At 44.2% G+C, this 19427-nt stretch overlaps 1 protein-coding gene across 2 annotated transcripts in view; it reads left to right on the top strand.

The window, feature by feature from the left end:
• Positions 1-15414, top strand: part of ABTB3 (ankyrin repeat and BTB domain containing 3) — a 322994-nt gene extending 307580 nt beyond the window's left edge. For both annotated transcript variants that reach the window (XM_073649933.1, XM_073649934.1), the window contains one exon: positions 11942-15414. In XM_073649933.1, coding sequence (XP_073506034.1) covers positions 11942-12151 — 210 coding nt within the window. In that variant the 3' untranslated portion in view covers positions 12152-15414. The remainder of the gene's footprint in view (positions 1-11941) is intronic.
• The last annotated feature ends 4013 nt before the right edge of the window (positions 15415-19427 follow it).

The raw sequence follows: 19427 nt of genomic DNA on the forward strand, positions 1-19427 counted from the left end.
ACACATCCAGACTGCTGTTATAGGGGGCTCCAGACTACACATCCAGACTGCTGTTATAGTGGACTCCAGACTACACATCCAGACTGCTGTTATAGGGGGATCCAGACTGCACACCCAGACTGCTGTTATAGGGGGGCTCCAGACTACACATCCAGACTGCTGTTATAGGGGGGCTCCAGACTACACATCCAGACTGCTGTTATAAGGGGCTCCAGACTACACATCCAGACTGCTCTTATAGGGGGCTCCAGACTACACATCCAGACTGCTGTTATAGGGGGCTCCAGACTACACATCCAGACTGCTGTTAGAGGGAGGCTCCAGACTACACATCCAGACTGCTGTTATAGGGGGCTCCAGACTACACATCCAGACTGCTGTTATATGGGGGCTCCAGACTACACATCCAGACTGCTGTTATAGGGGGCTCCAGACTACACATCCAGACTGCTGTTATAGGGGGGCTCCAGACTGCACACCCAGACTGCTGTTATAGGGGGCTCCAGACTACACATCCAGACTGCTGTTATAGGGGGGCTCCAGACTGCACACCCAGACTGCTGTTATAGGGGGGCTCCAGACTACACTCCCAGACTGCTGTTATAGGGACTCCAGACTACACATCCAGACTACTGTTATAGGGGGGGCTCCAGACTACACATCCTGGCTCCTGTTATAGGGGGGCTCCAGACTACACATCCGGAGTGCTGTTATAGGGGGCTCCAGACTACACATCCAGACTGCTGTTATAGGGGGCTCCAGACTACACATCCAGACTGCTATTATAGGGGGACTCCAGACTACACATCCAGACTGCTGTTATAGGGGGGCTCCAGACTACACATCCGGAGTGGTGTTATAGGGGGCTCCAGACTACAAATCCAGACTGCTGTTATACGGGGGCTCCAGACTACACATCCAGACTGCTGTTATACGGGGGCTCCAGACTACACTTCCAGACTGCTGTTATACGGGGGATCCAGACTACACATCCGGACTGCTATTATAGGGCGATCCAGACTACACATCCAAACTGCTGTTATAGGGGGCTCCAGACTACACATCCAGACTGCTGTTATAGGGGGGCTCCAGACTACACATCCAGACTGCTGTTATAGGGGGGCTCCAGACTACACATCCAGACTGCTATTATAGGGGGACTCCAGACTACACATCCAGACTGCTGTTATAGTGGGCTCCAGACTACACATCCAGACTGCTGTTATAGGGGGCTCCAGACTACACATCCAGGCTGCTGTTATAGTGGGCTCCAGACTACACAACCAGACTGCTGTTATAGGGGGCTCCAGACTACACATCCAGACTGCTGTTATAGGGGGGCTCCAGACTACACATCCAGACTGCTGTTATAGGGGGGCTCCAGACTACACATCCAGACTGCTATTATAGGGGGACTCCAGACTACACATCCAGACTGCTGTTATAGGGGGCTCCAGACTACACATCCAGACTGCTGTTATAGGGGGCTCCAGACCACACATCCAGACTGCTGTTATAATGGGCTCCAGACTACACACCCAGACTGCTGTTATAGGGGGCTCCAGACTACACATCCAGACTGCTGTTATAGGGGGCTCCAGACTACACATCCAGACTGCTGTTATATTGGGCTCCAGACTACACATCCAGACTGCTGTTATAGGGGGGCTCCAGACTACACATCCAGACTGCTGTTATAATGGGCTCCAGACTACACATCCAAACTGCTGTTATAGGGGGCTCCAGACTACAGATCCAGACTGCTGTTATAGGGGGGCTCCAGACTACACATCCAGACTGCTGTTATAGGGGGGCTCCAGACTACACATCCAGACTGCTATTATAGGGGGACTCCAGACTACACATCCAGACTGCTGTTATAGGGGGCTCCAGACTGCTGTTATAGGGGGCTCCAGACTACACATCCAGACTGCTGTTATAGGGGGCTCCAGACTACACATCCAGACTGCTGTTATAATGGGCTCCAGACTACACATCCAGACTGCTGTTATAGGGGGCTCCAGACTACACATCCAGACTGCTGTTATAGTGGGCTCCAGACTACACATCCAGACTGCTGTTATAGTGGGCTCCAGACTACACATCCAGACTGCTGTTATAGGGGGCTCCAGACTACACATCCGGAGTGCTGTTATAGGGGACTCCAGACTACACATCCAGACTCCTGTTATAGGGGGGCTCCAGACTACACAACCAGACTGCTGTTATAGGGGGGCTCCAGACTACACATCCAAACTGCTGTTATAGGGGGCTCCAGACTACACATCCAGACTGCTGTTATAGGGGGGGCTCCAGACTACACATCCAGACTGCTGTTATAGGGGGGCTCCAGACTACACATCCAGACTGCTATTATAGGGGGACTCCAGACTACACATCCAGACTGCTGTTATAGGGGGCTCCAGACTACACATCCAGACTGCTGTTATAGGGGGCTCCAGACTACACATCCAGACTGCTGTTATAGGGGGCTCCAGACTACACATCCAGACTGCTGTTATAATGGGCTCCAGACTACACATCCAGACTGCTGTTATAGGGGGGCTCCAGACTACACATCCAGACTGCTGTTATAGGGGGGTCCAGACTACACATCCAGACTGCTGTTATAGGGGGCTCCAGACTACACATCCAGACTGCTGTTATAATGGGCTCCAGACTACACATCCAGACTGCTGTTATAGGGGGACTCCAGACTACACATCCAGACTGCTGTTATAATGGGCTCCAGACTACACATCCAGACTGCTGTTATTGGGGGCTCCAGACTACACATCCGGAGTGCTGTTATAGGGGACTCCAGACTACACATCCAGACTGCTGTTATAGGGGGGGCTCCAGACTACACATCCAAACTGCTGTTATAGGGGGCTCCAGACTACACATCCAGACTGCTGTTATAGGGGGGCTCCAGACTACACATCCAGACTGCTGTTATAGGGGGGCTCCAGACTACACATCCAGACTGCTATTATAGGGGGACTCCAGACTACACATCCAGACTGCTGTTATAGTGGGCTCCAGACTACACATCCAGACTGCTGTTATAGGGGGTCCAGACTACACATCCAGACTGCTGTTATAATGGGCTCCAGACTACACATCCAGACTGCTGTTATATGGGGGCTCCAGACTACACATCCAGACTGCTGTTATAGTGGGCTCCAGACTACACATCCAGACTGCTGTTAGAGGGGGCTCCAGACTACACATCCAGACTGCTGTTATAGGGGGCTCCAGACTACACATCCGGAGTGCTGTTATAGGGGACTCCAGACTACACATCCAGACTGCTGTTATAGGGGGGGCTCCAGACTACACATCCAAACTGCTGTTATAGGGGGCTCCAGACTACACATCCAGACTGCTGTTATAGGGGGGCTCCAGACTACACATCCAGACTGCTGTTATAGGGGGGCTCCAGACTACACATCCAGACTGCTATTATAGGGGGACTCCAGACTACACATCCAGACTGCTGTTATAGGGGGCTCCAGACTACACATCCAGACTGCTGTTATAGGGGGCTCCAGACTACACATCCAGACTGCTGTTATAATGGGCTCCAGACTACACACCCAGACTGCTGTTATAGGGGGGCTCCCGACTACACATCCAGACTGCTGTTATAATGGGCTCCAGACTACACATCCAGACTGCTGTTATAGGGGGGCTCCAGACTACACATCCAGACTGCTGTTATAATGGGCTCCAGACTACACATCCAGACTGCTGTTATAGGGGGCTCCAGACTACACATCCAGACTGCTGCTATAGGGGGGCTCCAGACTACACATCCAGACTGCTGTTATAGGGGGATCCAGACTTCACATCCAGACTGCTGTTATAGGGGGCTCCAGACTACACATCCAGACTGCTGTTATAGGGGGGGCTCCAGACTACACATCCAGACTGCTGTTATAGGGGGCTCCAGACTACACATCCAGACTGCTGTTATAGGGGGGCTCCAGACTACACATCCAGACTGCTGTTATAAGGGGCTCCAGACTACACATCCAGACTGCTCTTATAAGGGGCTCCAGACTACACATCCAGACTGCTGTTAGAGGGGGGCTCCAGACTACACATCCAAACTGCTGTTATAGGGGGGCTGCAGACTACACATCCAAACTGCTGTTATAGGGGGGCTGCAGACTACACATCCAGACTGCTATTATAGGGGGCTCCAGACTACACATCCAGACTGCTGTTATAAGGGGTTCCAGACTACACATCCAGACTGCTGTTATAGGGGGCTCCAGACTACACATCCAGACTGCTGTTATAGGGGGCTCCAGACTACACATCCAGGCTGCTGTTATAGGGGGGCTCCAGACTACACATCCAGACTGCTGTTATAGGGGGCTCCAGACTACACATCCAGTCTGCTGTTATAGGGGGCTCCAGACTACACATCCAGACTGCTGTTATAAGGGGCTCCAGACTACACATCCAGACTGCTGGTATAGGGGGGCTCCAGACTACACATCCAGACTGCTGTTATAGGGGGCTCCAGACTACACATCCAGACTGCTGTTATAGGGGGCTCCAGACTACACATCCAGACTGCTGTTATAGGGGGCTCCAGACTACACATCCAGACTGCTGTTATTGGGGGGCTCCAGACTACACATCCAGACTGCTGTTATAGGGGGCTCCAGACTACACATCCAGACTGCTGGTATAGGGGGGCTCCAGACTACACATCCAGACTGCTGTTATAGGGGGCTCCAGACTACACATCCAGACTGCTGTTATAGGGGGCTCCAGACTACACATCCAGACTGCTGTTATAGGGGGGCTCCAGACTACACATCCAGACTGCTGTTATAGGGGGCTCCAGACTACACATCCAGACTGCTGTTATAGGGGGGCTCCAGACTACACATCCAGACTGCTGTTATAAGGGGCTCCAGACTACACATCCAGACTGCTCTTATAGGGGGCTCCAGACTACAGATCCAGACTGCTGTTAGAGGGGGGCTCCAGACTACACATCCAGACTGCTGTTATAGGGGGGCTCCAGACTACACATCCAGACTGCTGTTTTAGGGGGCTCCAGACTACACATCCAGACTGCTGCTATAGGGGGGCTCCAGACTACACATCCAGACTGCTGTTATAGGGGGCTCCAGACTACACATCCAGACTGCTGTTATAGGGGACTCCAGACTACACATCCAGACTGCTGTTATAAGGGGGGCTCCAGACTACACATCCAGACTGCTATTATAGGGGGACTCCAGACTACACATCCAGACTGCTGATATAGGGGGGCTCCAGACTACACATCCGGAGTGGTGTTATAGGGGGCTCCAGACTACACATCCAGACTGCTGTTATAGGGGGCTCCAGACTACACATCCAGACTGCTGTTATACGGGGGCTCCAGACTACACATCCAGACTGCCGTTATAGGGAGGCTCCAGACTACACATCCAGACTGCTGCTATAGGGGGACTCCAGACTACACATCCAGACTGCCGCTATAGGGGGGCTCCAGACTACACATCCACACTGCTGTTATAGGGGGCTCCAGACTACACATCCGGACTGCTATTATAGGGGGATCCAGACTACACATCCAGACTGCTGTTATAGGGGGCTCCAGACTACACATCCATACTGCTGTTATAGGGGGGCTCCAGACTACACATCCAGACTGCTGTTATAGGGGGCTCCAGACTACACATCCAGACTGCTATTATAGGGGGCTCCAGACTACACATCCAGACTGCTGTTATAGGAGGCTCCAGACTACACATCCAGACTGCTGTTATAGGGGGGCTCAAGACTACACATCCAGACTGCTGTTATAGGGGGCTCCAGACTACACATCCAAACTGCTATTATAGGGGGATCCAGACTACACATCCAAACTGCTGTTATAGGGGGCTCCAGACTACACATCCAGACAGCTGTTATAGGGGGCTCCAGACTACACATCCAGACTGCTGTTATAGGGGGTCTCCAGACTACACATCCGGACTGCTATTATACGGGTGCTCAAGACTACACATCCAGACTTCTGTTATAGGGGGATCCAGACTACACATCCAGACTGCTGTTATAGGGGGCTCCAGACTACACATCCAGACTGCTGTTATAGGGGGCTCCAGACTACACATCCAGACTGCTGTTATAGGGGGCTCCAGACTACACATCCAGACTGCTGTTATAGGGGGCTCCAGACTACACATCCAGACTGCTGTTATAGGGGGCTCCAGACTACACACCCAGACTGCTGTTATAGGGGGCTCCAGACTACACATCCAGACTGCTGTTATAGGGGGCTCCAGACTACACACCCAGACTGCTGTTATAGGGGGCTCCAGACTACACACCCAGACTGCTGTTATAGGGGGCTCCAGACTGCACATGTAGACTGCTGTTATAGGGGGGCTCCAGACTACACATCTAGACTGCTGTTATAGGGGGGCTCCAGACTACACAGCCAGACTGCTGTTATAGGGGGCTCCAGACTACACATCTAGTCTGCTGTTATAGGGGACTCCAGACTACACATCCAGACTGCTGTTATTGGGGGGCTCCAGACTACACATCCAGACTGCTGTTATAGGGGGCTCCAGACTACACATCAGACTCCTGTTATAGGGGGCTCCAGACTGCACATCCAGACTGCTGTTATAGGGGGCTCCAGACTACACACCCAGACTGCTGTTATAGGGGGCTCCAGACTACACATCCAGACTGCTGTTATAGGGGGCGCTCTAGACAGTGCAGTAATTATAATTTCTTGTTAAGAAATAATGTTTCTGAGATCCCAGAATGAAACTACTGAAATTTGATGTCAATGCACCAATCTGTATTTCTGTAAAAACACCTCAACATTATTCCGATAAATCAGGCCGTGTTCCTGTTGCGGCTGCTTGTTATTTCCCAAACCAGCCATGTAAATAATACTGAAACAGATTTATATCCATCATTAGAGGTTTTAGTTCTGTTCACACACACAAAAGTTTTTATAGGAATTGTACATTTTGAAAAATCAATTTGTTTTCTCGCAGTGATAGGATGATTACAGGAATTTCCTGCTGTGTAGGCCCCCAGCAATTATTATCTGTGATCTTTAGGAAATTTGGCAGCAAGTGCTCAATTTGCCTGCAGCGCCCCTACAGGAAAAATGAAGTGTTACATATTCCCATTAAAATGCAAATAGGTGATTTGTAGATCAGCGTCCTGAATGGGCGACCACCCTCTAATAACTCATAATTCCCTGTGACATTATTTAAAGGGTTTTTTTGTGCAATTTCTACTTTTTATTTTTGCTTATTTTGATATTTTTTAATCATATAAATCAATATACACTGCTCAAAAATATAAAGGGAACACTGAAATAACACATCCTAGATCTGAATGAATGAAATATTCTCATTGAATACTTTGTTCTGTACAAAGTTGAATGTGCTGACAACAAAATCACACAAAAATCATCAATGGAAATAAAATTTATTAACCAATGGAGGCCTGGATTTGGAGTCACCCCCAAAATTAAAGTGGAAAAACACACTACAGGCGGATCCAACTTTGATGTAATGTCCTTAAAACAAGGCAAAATGAGGCTCAGTATTGTGTGTGGCCTCCACGTGCCTGTATGACCTCCCTACAACGCCTGGGCATGCTCCTGATGAGGTTGCGGGTGGTCTCCTGTGGGATCTCCTCCCAGACCTGGACTAAATCATCCGCTAACTCCTGGACAGTCTGTGGCGCAACGTGACGTTGGTGGATGGAGCGAGACATGATGTCCCAGATGTGCTCAATCGGATTCAGGTCTGGGGAACAGGCGGGCCAGTCCATAGCTTCAATGTCTTCATCTTGCAGATACTGCTGACACACTCCAGCCACATGAGGTCTGGCATTGTCCTGCATTAGGAGGAACCCAGGGCCAACCGCACCAGCATATGGTCTCACAAGGGGTCTGAGGATCTCATCTCGGTACCTAATGGCAGTCAGGCTACCTCTGGCGAGCACATGGAGGGCTGTGCGGCCCTCCAAAGAAATGCCACCCAACACCATTACTGACCCACTGCCAAACTGGTCATGCTGAAGGATGTTGCAGGCAGCAGATCGCTCTCCATGGCGTCTCCAGACTCTGTCACGTCTGTCACATGTGCTCAGTGTGAACCTGCTTTCATCTGTGAAGAGCACAGGGCGCCAGTGGCGACTTTGCCAATCCTGGTGTTCTGTGGCACATGCCAAGCGTCCTGCACGGTGTTGGGCTGTGAGCACAACCCCCATCTGTGGACGTCGGGCCTTCATACCACCCTCATGGAGTCATTTTCTAACCATTTGTGCAGACACATGCACATTTGTGGCCTGCTGGAGGTCATTTTGCAGGGCTCTGGCAGTGCTCCTCCTGTTCCTCCTTGCACAAAGGCGGCGGTAGAGGTCCTGCTGCTGGGTTGTTGCCCTCTTACAGCTCCCTCCACGTCTCCTGGTGTACTGGCCTGTCTCCTGGTAGCGCCTCCAGCCTCTGGACACTACACTGACAGACACAGCAAACCTTCTTGCCACAGATCGCATTGATGTGCCATCCTGGATGAGCTGCACTACCTGAGCAACTTCTGTGGGATGTAGAGTCTGTCTCATGCTACCACGAGTGTGAAAGCACAACCAACATTTAAAAGTGACCAAAACATCAGCCAGAAAGCATTGGTACTGAGATGTGGTCTGTGGTCCCCACCTTCAGAACCACTCCTTTCTTGAAGGTGTCTTGATAATTGCCAATAATTTCCATCTATTGTCTATTCCATTTGCACAACAGCATGTGAAATTGATTGTCAATCAGTGTTGCTTCCTAAGTGGACAGTTTGATTTCACAGAAGTTTGATTTACTTAGAGTTATATTCTGTTGTTTAAGTGTTCCCTTTATTTTTTTGAGCAGTGTATATATATATATATATATATATATATATATATATATATATATATACAGTACAGACCAAAAGTTTGGACACACCTTCTCATTTAAAGATTTTTCTGTATTTTCATGACTATGAAAATTGTACATTCACACTGAAGGCATCAAAACTATGAATTAACACATGTGGAATTATATACTTAACAAAAAAGTGTGAAACAACTGAAAATATGTCTTATATTCTAGGTTCTTCAAAGTAGCCACCTTTTGCTTTGATGACTGCTTTGCACACTCTTGGCATTCTCTTGATGAGCTTCAAGAGGTAGTCACCGGAAATGGTTTTCACTTCACAGGTGTGCCCTGTCAGGTTTAATAAGTGGGATTTCTTACCTTATAAATGGGGTTGGGACCATCAGTTGTGTTGTGCAGAAGTCTGGTGGATACACAGCTGATAGTCCTACTGAATAGACTGTTAGAATTTGTATTATGGCAAGAAAAAAGCAGCTAAGTAAAGAAAAACGAGTGGCCATTCATTACTTTAAGAAATGAAGGTCAGTCAGTGCACAAAATTGGGAAAACTTTGAAAGTGTCCCCAAGTGCAGTTGCGAGAACCATCAAGCGCTACAAAGAAACTGGCTCACATGAGGACCGCCCCAGGAAAGGAAGACCAAGAGTCACCTCTGCTTCTGAGGATAAGTTTATCCGAGTCACCAGCCTCAGAAATCGCAGGTTAACAGCAGCTCAGATTAGAGACCAGGTCAATGCCACACAGAGTTCTAGCAGCAGACACATCTCTTCAACAACTGTTAAGAGGAGACTTTGTGCAGCAGGCCTTCATGGTAAAATAGCTGCTAGGAAACCACTGCTAGGGACAGGCAACAAGCAGAAGAGACTTATTTGGGCTAAAGAACACAAGGAATGGACATTAGACCAGTGGAAATCTGTGCTTTGGTCTGATGAGTCCAAATTTGAGATCTTTGGTTCCAACCACCATGTCTTTGTGCGACGCAGAAAAGGTGAACGGATGGACTCTACATGCCTGGTTCCCACCGTGAAGCATGGAGGAGGAGGTGTGATGGTGTGGGGGTGCTTTTCTGGTGACACTGTTGGGGATTTATTCTAAATTGAAGGCATACTGAACCAGCATGGCTACCACAGCATCTTGCAGCGGCATGCTATTCCATCCGGTTTGCATTTAGTTGGACCATCATTTATTTTTCAACAGGACAATGACCCCAAACACACCTCCAGTCTGTGTAAGGGCTATTTGACCAAGAAGGAGAGTGATGGGGGGCTACGCCAGATGACCTGGCGTCCACAGTCACCAGACCTGAACCCAATCGAGATGGTTTGGGGTGATTGGACCGCAGAGTGAAAGCAAAAGGTCCAACAAGTGCTAAGCATCTCTGGGAACTCCTTCAAGATTGTTGGAAGACCATTTCCGGTAACTACCTCTTGAAGCTCATCAAGAGAATGCCAAGAGTGTGCAAAGCAGTCATCAAAGCAAAAGGTGGCTACTTTGAAGAACCTAGAATATAAGACATATTTTCAGTTGTTTCACACTTTTTTGTTAAGTATATAATTCCACATGTGTTAATTCATAGTTTTGATGCTTTCAGTGTGAATGTACAATTTTCATAGTCATGAAAATACAGAAAAATCTTTAAATGAGAAGGTGTGTCCAAACTTTTGGTGTGTACTGTATATACATACATTTATATTGTTTTTTACCACAATGTTCCAGCATATATACCAGCATATTATCTAAGATATTCAACAATACAGGCAAACAATATTAGTTGTGCAAGTTCTCGAGGTTAAAAAAACCCAAAAATTGCCCTGTCTATTTAAAGGAAATATGTCAGCAGGATTTCGACCTCCCCCACACTATTTATATGCGCATGTAGCTCTTTTAAAGACAAGTCTAGCAATACCTTTACATGGCCAGTCCGTTTCTACGTTACTGAGAAATTAGTGTTTGAATTTATATGCAAAAGAATCTGAAGGACTTTGGTAGGTCTGAAGCCTCTGTCACTCAAGCTCTATTCCTCTCTCAGCTTATTGGCAGCCTCTATGCTGTGTGACTTCAGGTAAAGAAGCAGTCAGTCAAGCAGGAGCCTGTGGCACCAGGCGAGGAATAGAACTGGAGTGACAGCGTTTGAATTGATATGTAAATGAGGCTAAAAGACTATGGTAGATATGAAGGCTCTGCCACTCCAGCTCTGTTCCCCGCCCAGTGGATTGACAGCCTCTATACTTTGTGACTTTAGGTAAAGAAGCTGTCAGTCAAGCAGGAGCCTGTGGCACCGGGCGAGGAATAGAGCTGGAGTGAAAGCGTTTGAATTAATATATAAATGAGACTAAAAGACTATGGTAGACCTGAAGCCTCTGCCACTCCAGCTCTATTCCCCGACCAGCGGATTGACAGCCTTTGTGCTGTGTGACTTCAGGCAAAGGAGCCGTCAGTCAAGCAGGAGGAGGTGGCGCTGGGCGAGAAATAGAGCCGGAGTGACAGCATTTGAATTGATATGTAAATGAGGTTGAAGGAGTATGATGGATCTGAAGTCTCTGTCACTCCAGCTCTATTCCCCACTCGGCAGATTGACAGCCTTTGTGCTGTGTGACTTCAGGCAAAGGAGTTTTTAGACAAGCAGTAGTAGGTGGCGCTGGGCGAGGAATAGAGCTTGAGTGTCAGCATTTAAATTGATATTCTCCCGTCCACCCGAATTTATATTCTCCACCCTGCCCAGTGGATTGACAGCCTCTATGCTGTCTGACTTCAGGCAAAGGAGCTGTCAGTCAAGCAGGAGGAGGCAGCTGGAGAGCTGGAGTGACTGAGGCTTCAAATCTACATGTAGTCCTTAAGCCTCATTTGCATATCAAATCAAACGCCAATTTCTCAGTAACGGAGGAACATGGAGGCCATGTAAAAGTATTTCTGGACTTATCTTTCAAAGTGCTACATGTTCTTATATATAGATTGGGGGGGCTGACTAATCCGATAATGTCCTCTAACGTGTTCTCTTTCTACGTCCGCAGTTTCTTGGCGTTCCCGAGTTATCGGCTTACTGTGAAGGCTACTTCTTGAAAAATATGATGCTCCTCATTGAAAACGAAGCCTTTAAACAACTATTGTATGATAAGAACTGCGAGACATCAGGCCAGGATGTTCTGGGCGACTTACAAAGGACGTTGGCGACACGAATACAGTCTATCCATCTATCTTCTTCCAAAGGATCTATAGTATAAAGTCGCGAGCGCCAGGGTGGACAGTGTACAGTGTTTACTCCGAGAGGCTTATATGAAGATAAAAGGCTTTTCATTATACCGGATATCCTATTTTTCTCACGGCTTAAGGCAAAAAATTCTGAATCTTCCTAACTTGGCAAAAAAGTAAATAAATATATATATATATATATAAAAAATAAATAATTCTTATTTTTGTTAATAAAAAAAAAGACATTTAATTTAAAAGAAGAGGATTACTCTACAATTTTCCAAAGGAAATATCGGCTTCAACATATCAATGGATGCAAGAAAAACAAAAAATCGACTTTGAAAGATGCTACAAAAAAAAAAAAATGGAAATGATGTTAATTTAAAAAAAAAAACGATATCTTTTGATTTTCTCAGCTTTACGCAACTTACGTGCGTTACTGGGAAAGGAAATTTACAGAACTGTTTCGAAACACTAAGGCGTGACTATCACAAAAATATAACGTCCGATGGAATTAAGCTGGAAGATTTTTAGGGGTGTATGACTTTTTAAAAATTTCTAAAAAATAAATAAAATAAAAATACATCTAAAAATTGGGGTGGCCTTGTAGGTTAAAAACAAAAAAGACTTTTGTTATCGATCATTTCTCAAAAAGTTGTAATAAGTCCGTCAAGTGACTTTATTTTTTCCTGACGCAAGGCTGAAACATTCTACTTTTATTCAGTTTGCCCAGGAAGGAGTCAATAGAAAAAAAAAAAAATCTGAAAAAAAAAAAAAATCAAATGTTAAGGAAATCTTGAAAAACATTTTTTTGAAAAATTGGCATGTCGATAGTTAAGCAAATTCTGATTTGCATGGTGTTTATCGTGTATCATTTTGCCAAGAATTTCGCAGTTTTGATCGTTCGAGCCCATTTGTGAAGTACCAAAAAAAGACAACAAAAAAAATTCTGTTTCACTGTGAATACGTGAAATTGATTGTAGGTATTAGTTTTTACATCACATCGTAAAAAAATGGTGCAATTTTTCATTTTTTTTTTTTTCCTCTATTTTTGTAATATAAGGTCATTTACTTTCTACAGCGTTGTCATTATTTGGGTCCGGAAAGCCATAAATATCATAATAATTATCATCCAGTATCATATACTCATTTATCTCTTATCAGTTCTCGTAGAAAGGCATATTAGACGACAGAAAAATACCGAGTCCGAACGTGTACGTTTTTGTTTTATGTGTCAAAAATTACTTTAAATGTATGCCGGGATCATGTTCAATTTGTTACGTGCCACATCTTCCGAGACTTTTTTTTTTTTCGCTTCACAATCGATTTTGCATGATGAAATAAAATGTACAAAAAATTAAAAAAAAATAAAAAAAAATAAGCAAAAAGTGAGACAACAGCTGAAGTTAAAAAAAAAAAGTTGGTTCCTATCAAAAAAATGAATTGGGCATTGATCATTTAGATTATTAGCATGCCAGTTCCCACATTGATGACTGGTAGATGTAGATAAGCCTGACAACGCAAATGTAAGTTTTTGGTACTTTGTTAAAGGTCTAATGATGTTTTACGTCTACGTCTTTTTTGGACTGTAAAGCTTTTCTATAACTTTGACCAGTGAAGCCAGGTTTACATTGTAAGTGTTTTTAGGGGGAAAATTGGGTTCTCCAATTCTATGAAAACTGTATCAAATTTCACCCATTAGATGCCGGAGATAACCATTTTAACACAATCCTATTGCCCTTTAGATTCTATTGATCTTTAGGCCCATTGACATTTAGATTCTATTGAACTTTAGGCCTATTGACCTTTGGGCCCATTGCCCTTTAGATTCCATTGACATTTAGGCCAATTGACTATTAGATTCTGTTGACCTTTAGGCCTATTGCCCTTTAGATTCTATTGAACTTTAGGCCTATTGACCCTTGGGCCCATTGACCTTTAGATTCCATTGACCTTTAAGCCCATTGACCTTTAGATTCTATTGAACTTTATAGGCCCATTGACCTTTAGATTCCATTGACCTTTGGGCACAATGACCTTTAGATTCCATTGACCTTTAGGCCCATTGACCTTTAGATTCTATTGAGCTTTAGGGCTATTGACCATTAGGCCCATTGCATTTTAGATTCTATTTACTTTAAGGCCCATTGACCTTTAGATTCTATTGACCTTGAGGCCCATTGACTTTTAGATTCTGTTGACCTTTAGGCCCATTGCCCTTTAGATTCTTTTGACCCTTAGGCCCATTTCCCTTTAGATTCTATTGAACTTTAGGCCTATTGACCTTTGGGCCCATTGCCCTTTAGATTCCATTGACATTTAGGCCAATTGACTATTAGATTCTGTTAACCTTTAGGCCTATTGCCCTTTAGATTCTATTGAACTTTAGGCCTATTGACCCTTGGGCCCATTGACCTTTAGATTCCATTGACCTTTAAGCCCATTGACCTTTAGATTCTATTGAACTTTATAGGCCCATTGACCTTTAGATTCCATTGACCTTTGGGCACAATGACCTTTAGATTCCATTGACCTTTAGGCCCATTGACCTTTAGATTCTATTGAGCTTTAGGGCTATTGACCATTAGGCCCATTGCATTTTAGATTCTATTTACTTTAAGGCCCATTGACCTTTAGATTCTATTGACCTTGAGGCCCATTGACTTTTAGATTCTGTTGACCTTTAGGCCCATTGCCCTTTAGATTCTTTTGACCCTTAGGCCCATTTCCCTTTAGATTCTATTGAACTTTAGGCTTATTGACCTTTGGGCCCATTGCCCTTTAGATTCCATTGACATTTAGGCCAATTGACTATTAGATTCTGTTGACATTTAGGCCCATTACCCTTTAGATTCTATTGAACTTTATGCCTATTGACCTTTGGGCCCATTGACCTTTAGATTCCATTGACCTTTAGGCCCATTGATCTTTAGGCCTATTGACTTTAAGATTCTATTGACCTTTAGGCCCATTGACCTTTAGTTTCTATTGACCTTTAGGCCCATTGACTTTTAGATTCTATTGACCTTCAGGCCTATTGACCTTTAGACCCATTGACCTTTAGATTCTATTTACCTTTAGATCCTAATAACCTTTAGGCCTATGTTTTTGTGTATCCAATGATAAACTGGCACTGTTCAAAGGTACAGCCGATTCTGTCTACGCTTTTACCACTTTTTGTTGACTTTCCGATAAATCACAAATAACTTCCTACCATAAATTCTATTTATAATGAATATTATGAAAAAAAATAAAATAAAAAAAAATAAATTTAGCATGATAACTTAACGATGAATTATTGTATAGAAGGTTTGTTAACATCCGGTTCTGTCCTAATATATTTGTCTGAAGTATTTTTGACGTCGTCGTTGTAAATATTGTACAATTGCTTTAGAGTCAGAGTTCGGATGCGATTTCAGGCTGAAAACGAACTTTCAGTAGAAAAAGTGATTATCTGGTGTGTTTTTCATCTATTTTTAAGAAAAAAAAAGGATTCCTGTATGTTCTGTAAACAGTTACTGGAATGGAATGGTGAAAACGGAAAATAAATCTATAATTTCAAATGTAAAATGAAAGAAAAAATCCAAGAGCATGAAATTATATTTATTTGGGAAAGACCAATATCCATTAAAATAAATTTCAGCTAAAAAGATGAGCCGCTTTTGTATGTATTTTACAATCCTAAAAGGAAAAAGTTTCTCTGCTGGGGGGGATTTAAATATCTTTATACAGCTGTGCTCAAAAGTTTACATACCCTGGCAGAATTTTTCCTTTCTTGGCCTTGTTTCAGAGAATATGAATGATAACAAAAAAACTATTTCTCCACTCATGGTTATTGGTTGGGTGAAGCCATTTATTGTCAAACTACTGTGTTTTCTCTTTTTAAATCTTAATGACAACCAAAAACATCCAAATGACCCTGATCAAAAGTTCACATACCCCAGTTCTTAATACCGTGTATTGCCCTCTCTAACATCAATGACAGCTTGAAGTCTTTTGTGGTAGTTGTGGATGAGGTTCTTTATTTTCTCAGATGGTAAAGCTGCCCATTCTTCTTGGCAAAAAGACTCCAGTTCCTGTAAATTCCTGGGCTGTCTAGCATGAACTACGCGCTTGAGATCTCCCCAGAGTGACTCAATGATATTAAGGTCAGGAGACTGAGATGCCCTCTCCAGAACCTTCACTTTGTTCTGCTTTAGCCAACGACAGGTCAACTTGGCCTTGTGTTTTGGATCGTTGTCATGTTGGAATGTCCAAGTACGTCCCATGCGCAGCTTCCGGGCTGATGAGTGCAAATTTGCCTCCAGTATTTGCTGATGACGTATGCATTCATCTTTCCTTCAACTTTTACCAAGTTTCCTATGCCTTTGTAGCTCACACATCCCCAAAACATCAGCGATCTTCCTCTGTGCTTTACTGTTGGAATGGTGTTCCTTTCATCATAGGCCTTGTTGACCTCTCTCCAAATGTAACGTTTATGGTTGTGGCCAAAGAGTTCAATTTTGGTCTCATCACTCCAAATTACCTTGTACCAGAAGTTTTGAGGCTTGTCTCTGTGCTGTTTGGCGTATTGTAGGCAAGATACTTTGTGTAATTTGCGCAGTAATGGCTTTCTTCTGGCGACTCGACCATGCAGCACATTTTTCTTCAAGTCCTTCCTTATTGTGCTTCTTGAAACAGCCACACCAGTAATTTTCAGAGAGTCCTGAATTTCAGCTGATGTTATTTGTGGGTTTTTCTTTTGGATCCCGAACAATTGTTAATGTTGATGATTATGACTTACAGCCAATAAATTAACTTTTTGATGATATTCTAATTTAGTGAGATGCACCTGTGTGTGTATATATATATATATACAGTATATATATATATATATATATATATATATATATATACACACACACACAAACGCCATATACAGTTGAAACCAGAAATTTACATACACTATATAAAAAGACACAAAAGAATTGTTGTCACAAACAAAGAAAAGGATACAAAAGATACAAAGATATTTCATCTTCGTAGATATATAGCTGGAAATATAGTCCGCAAGGTCAAAGTTATAGGAAAACTGGCTACACTACCTAGACGTGGCAAGCAGAGGAAACTGTCACTGGCTGCCACCACATTCCTGAGGAAGCTGGTGGTCAAAAACCCTCAAGTGACTACAAAAGACCTATAGCGAGATTTGGTGGCAGGAAGCACTGTGGTTTCAGTTTGCACGATAAGGGGCATACTAAATGCTGAAGGTCTCCAAGACATTCACCTCTACTGATCCAAAAGTACAAGAAAAGTTAACCTCTGAAATTTTGGGATTCTGTTCAGTTGGGTTGAAACAAAACTGGAACTTTTCAGGCCTATGGATCAGCGGTATGTCTGGAGGAGAAATAACACCTTACTCTGAAAAGGAAAACCTGTCCACAGTAGAGCATGAAGTTGTCTCTGTGATGCCTTTAGTTAACCATGGCAGTGGTTCAGTTATGTCTACAGTAAAGCATGGTGGTAGGTAGGTGATATCTACTGTGAAGCATGGCGGTGGCTCGGTTACGTCTACAGAGAAGCATGGCGCTGCCTCTGTGATGCCTATAGTTGAGCATGGCGGTGGCTTGATGATGTGTACAGTGTAACATGGCGGTGGCTTGATGATGCCTGTAGTTAAGCATGGCAGTGGCTCAGTTATGTCTACAGTGAAACTTGGCGGTGGCTTGGTTATGACAAAAGTGAAGCATAGCAGTGGTTCGGTTACGTCTACAGTTCATGAAGCATAGCGGTAGCTAGAGGATATCTATAGTGAGGCATGGCAGTGGCTTGGTTATGTTTACAGCGAAGCATGGTGGCACCTCTGTGATGCCTATAGTTAAGCATGATCACTTGGTTATATCTAAACTAAAGAAGGGTTTTGGTTCGGTGATATCTACAGTGAACCATGATGGTACCTCGATGATGACTACAGTGAAGCATGTTAGGGGCTGGTGATGCTTTGGGACAGCTTTGCTTCCACTGGCACTGAGAACCTGCAGTGTATGGAGGGCAAGAGGAAATCAATCAAGTATCAGGAAATCCTTAGAGAAAATATCATGTCTTCTATGAGTGAGTTGAAGCTCGGAAGTCATTGGACCTTCCAACAGGATAATGATCTCATGCATCCCTCAAAGTCCACCAAGACTTAATTTCAAAAGTCACATGACTTGAACCCCCTTGAAAATCTCTAGCGGGATTTCAAGATAACAGTTGTAGCAAACCCAAACATATAAGTGACCTGGAGACCATTGCCATTGGAAGCAGGTCGTAACAGCCAGAGGGGCTCTACTAAGTACTAAAGATGCTTATCATAAAAAGAGTGAATAATTCTGAGACTCTAATAGTCAATAAAACCACTTGTCATATTAGTTGTGTTGGGCAATTACATTGTTCTTATTTCATTGATTCACTGCAAACAGCAGAAAGTTTGTTAATTTTTCTAATAAATCCAATTTACAATGGAAATTAAATAATTTTTATTGCAACTGAATATATCTACGGTGTCAGTAATGGATACTCCTAAGGGGCTTCCTTTGGCCTCATTGATCGTGCACCCTTAGAAGTACATTGACCCTAGATTTTTGCCCTTCTTGCCTTTAAAATTAGGATCTTGGGTTTGCATGCCAAATAAATAGTATCACCCTCTGTGACACCTTCCTCTGAACAATACAGGAGCAACAGGAGGTCGCCTGCTAAACACACAGCACAGAAGGAGATCACAGGAGGAGAGAGCGGCCTGTCTGACAGCAGAAATCCGCAGGGCTAATCTGGGCAATACTAATATTTGATCTTGAGATGTAAGTCGGGAGGTTTTTCATCCTCACTAAGCTTCACTTAACATTTCTTCACCATCTTTGAATGTCTTCCTTTTCATCTTGCCTTGTAAACTACATTTAAAGAGTTTCTGTCTGCAATGAGCGAGTGAAGAATTAAAAAAAAAAAAAGAAGAAAAATCGAAACAAAAAAACAAACAAAAGAAGTTTAAGAAAGAAAAGGAAAACATCCGTGGTGTGCCCAGGACAGTCTATCCGGCTAATATTGTCATTAAATGTATAAAATAGAAAGAAATGTGGATAATTTTTGGACATTTAGTCAAGATACATGGTCTCATGTTTTTTTTCTGGTACTATTTAAAGGCTGGGTATATTTTTGTAATCAATTTTCTTATTACTTAAATTCACCTAAGACAAAAAGAAAATGTAACTAAAGCCCCCGTCTCACATAGTGAGATCGCTAGCGAGATCGCTGCTATGTCACGGTTTTGGTGACGCAACAGTGACCTCACCA

Source organism: Phyllobates terribilis, unplaced genomic scaffold, assembly GCF_046119375.1.
Source record: "Phyllobates terribilis strain yellow unplaced genomic scaffold, ASM4611937v1 Scaffold_10__3_contigs__length_209671492, whole genome shotgun sequence".
Classification (NCBI taxonomy): Eukaryota; Metazoa; Chordata; class Amphibia; order Anura; family Dendrobatidae; genus Phyllobates; species Phyllobates terribilis.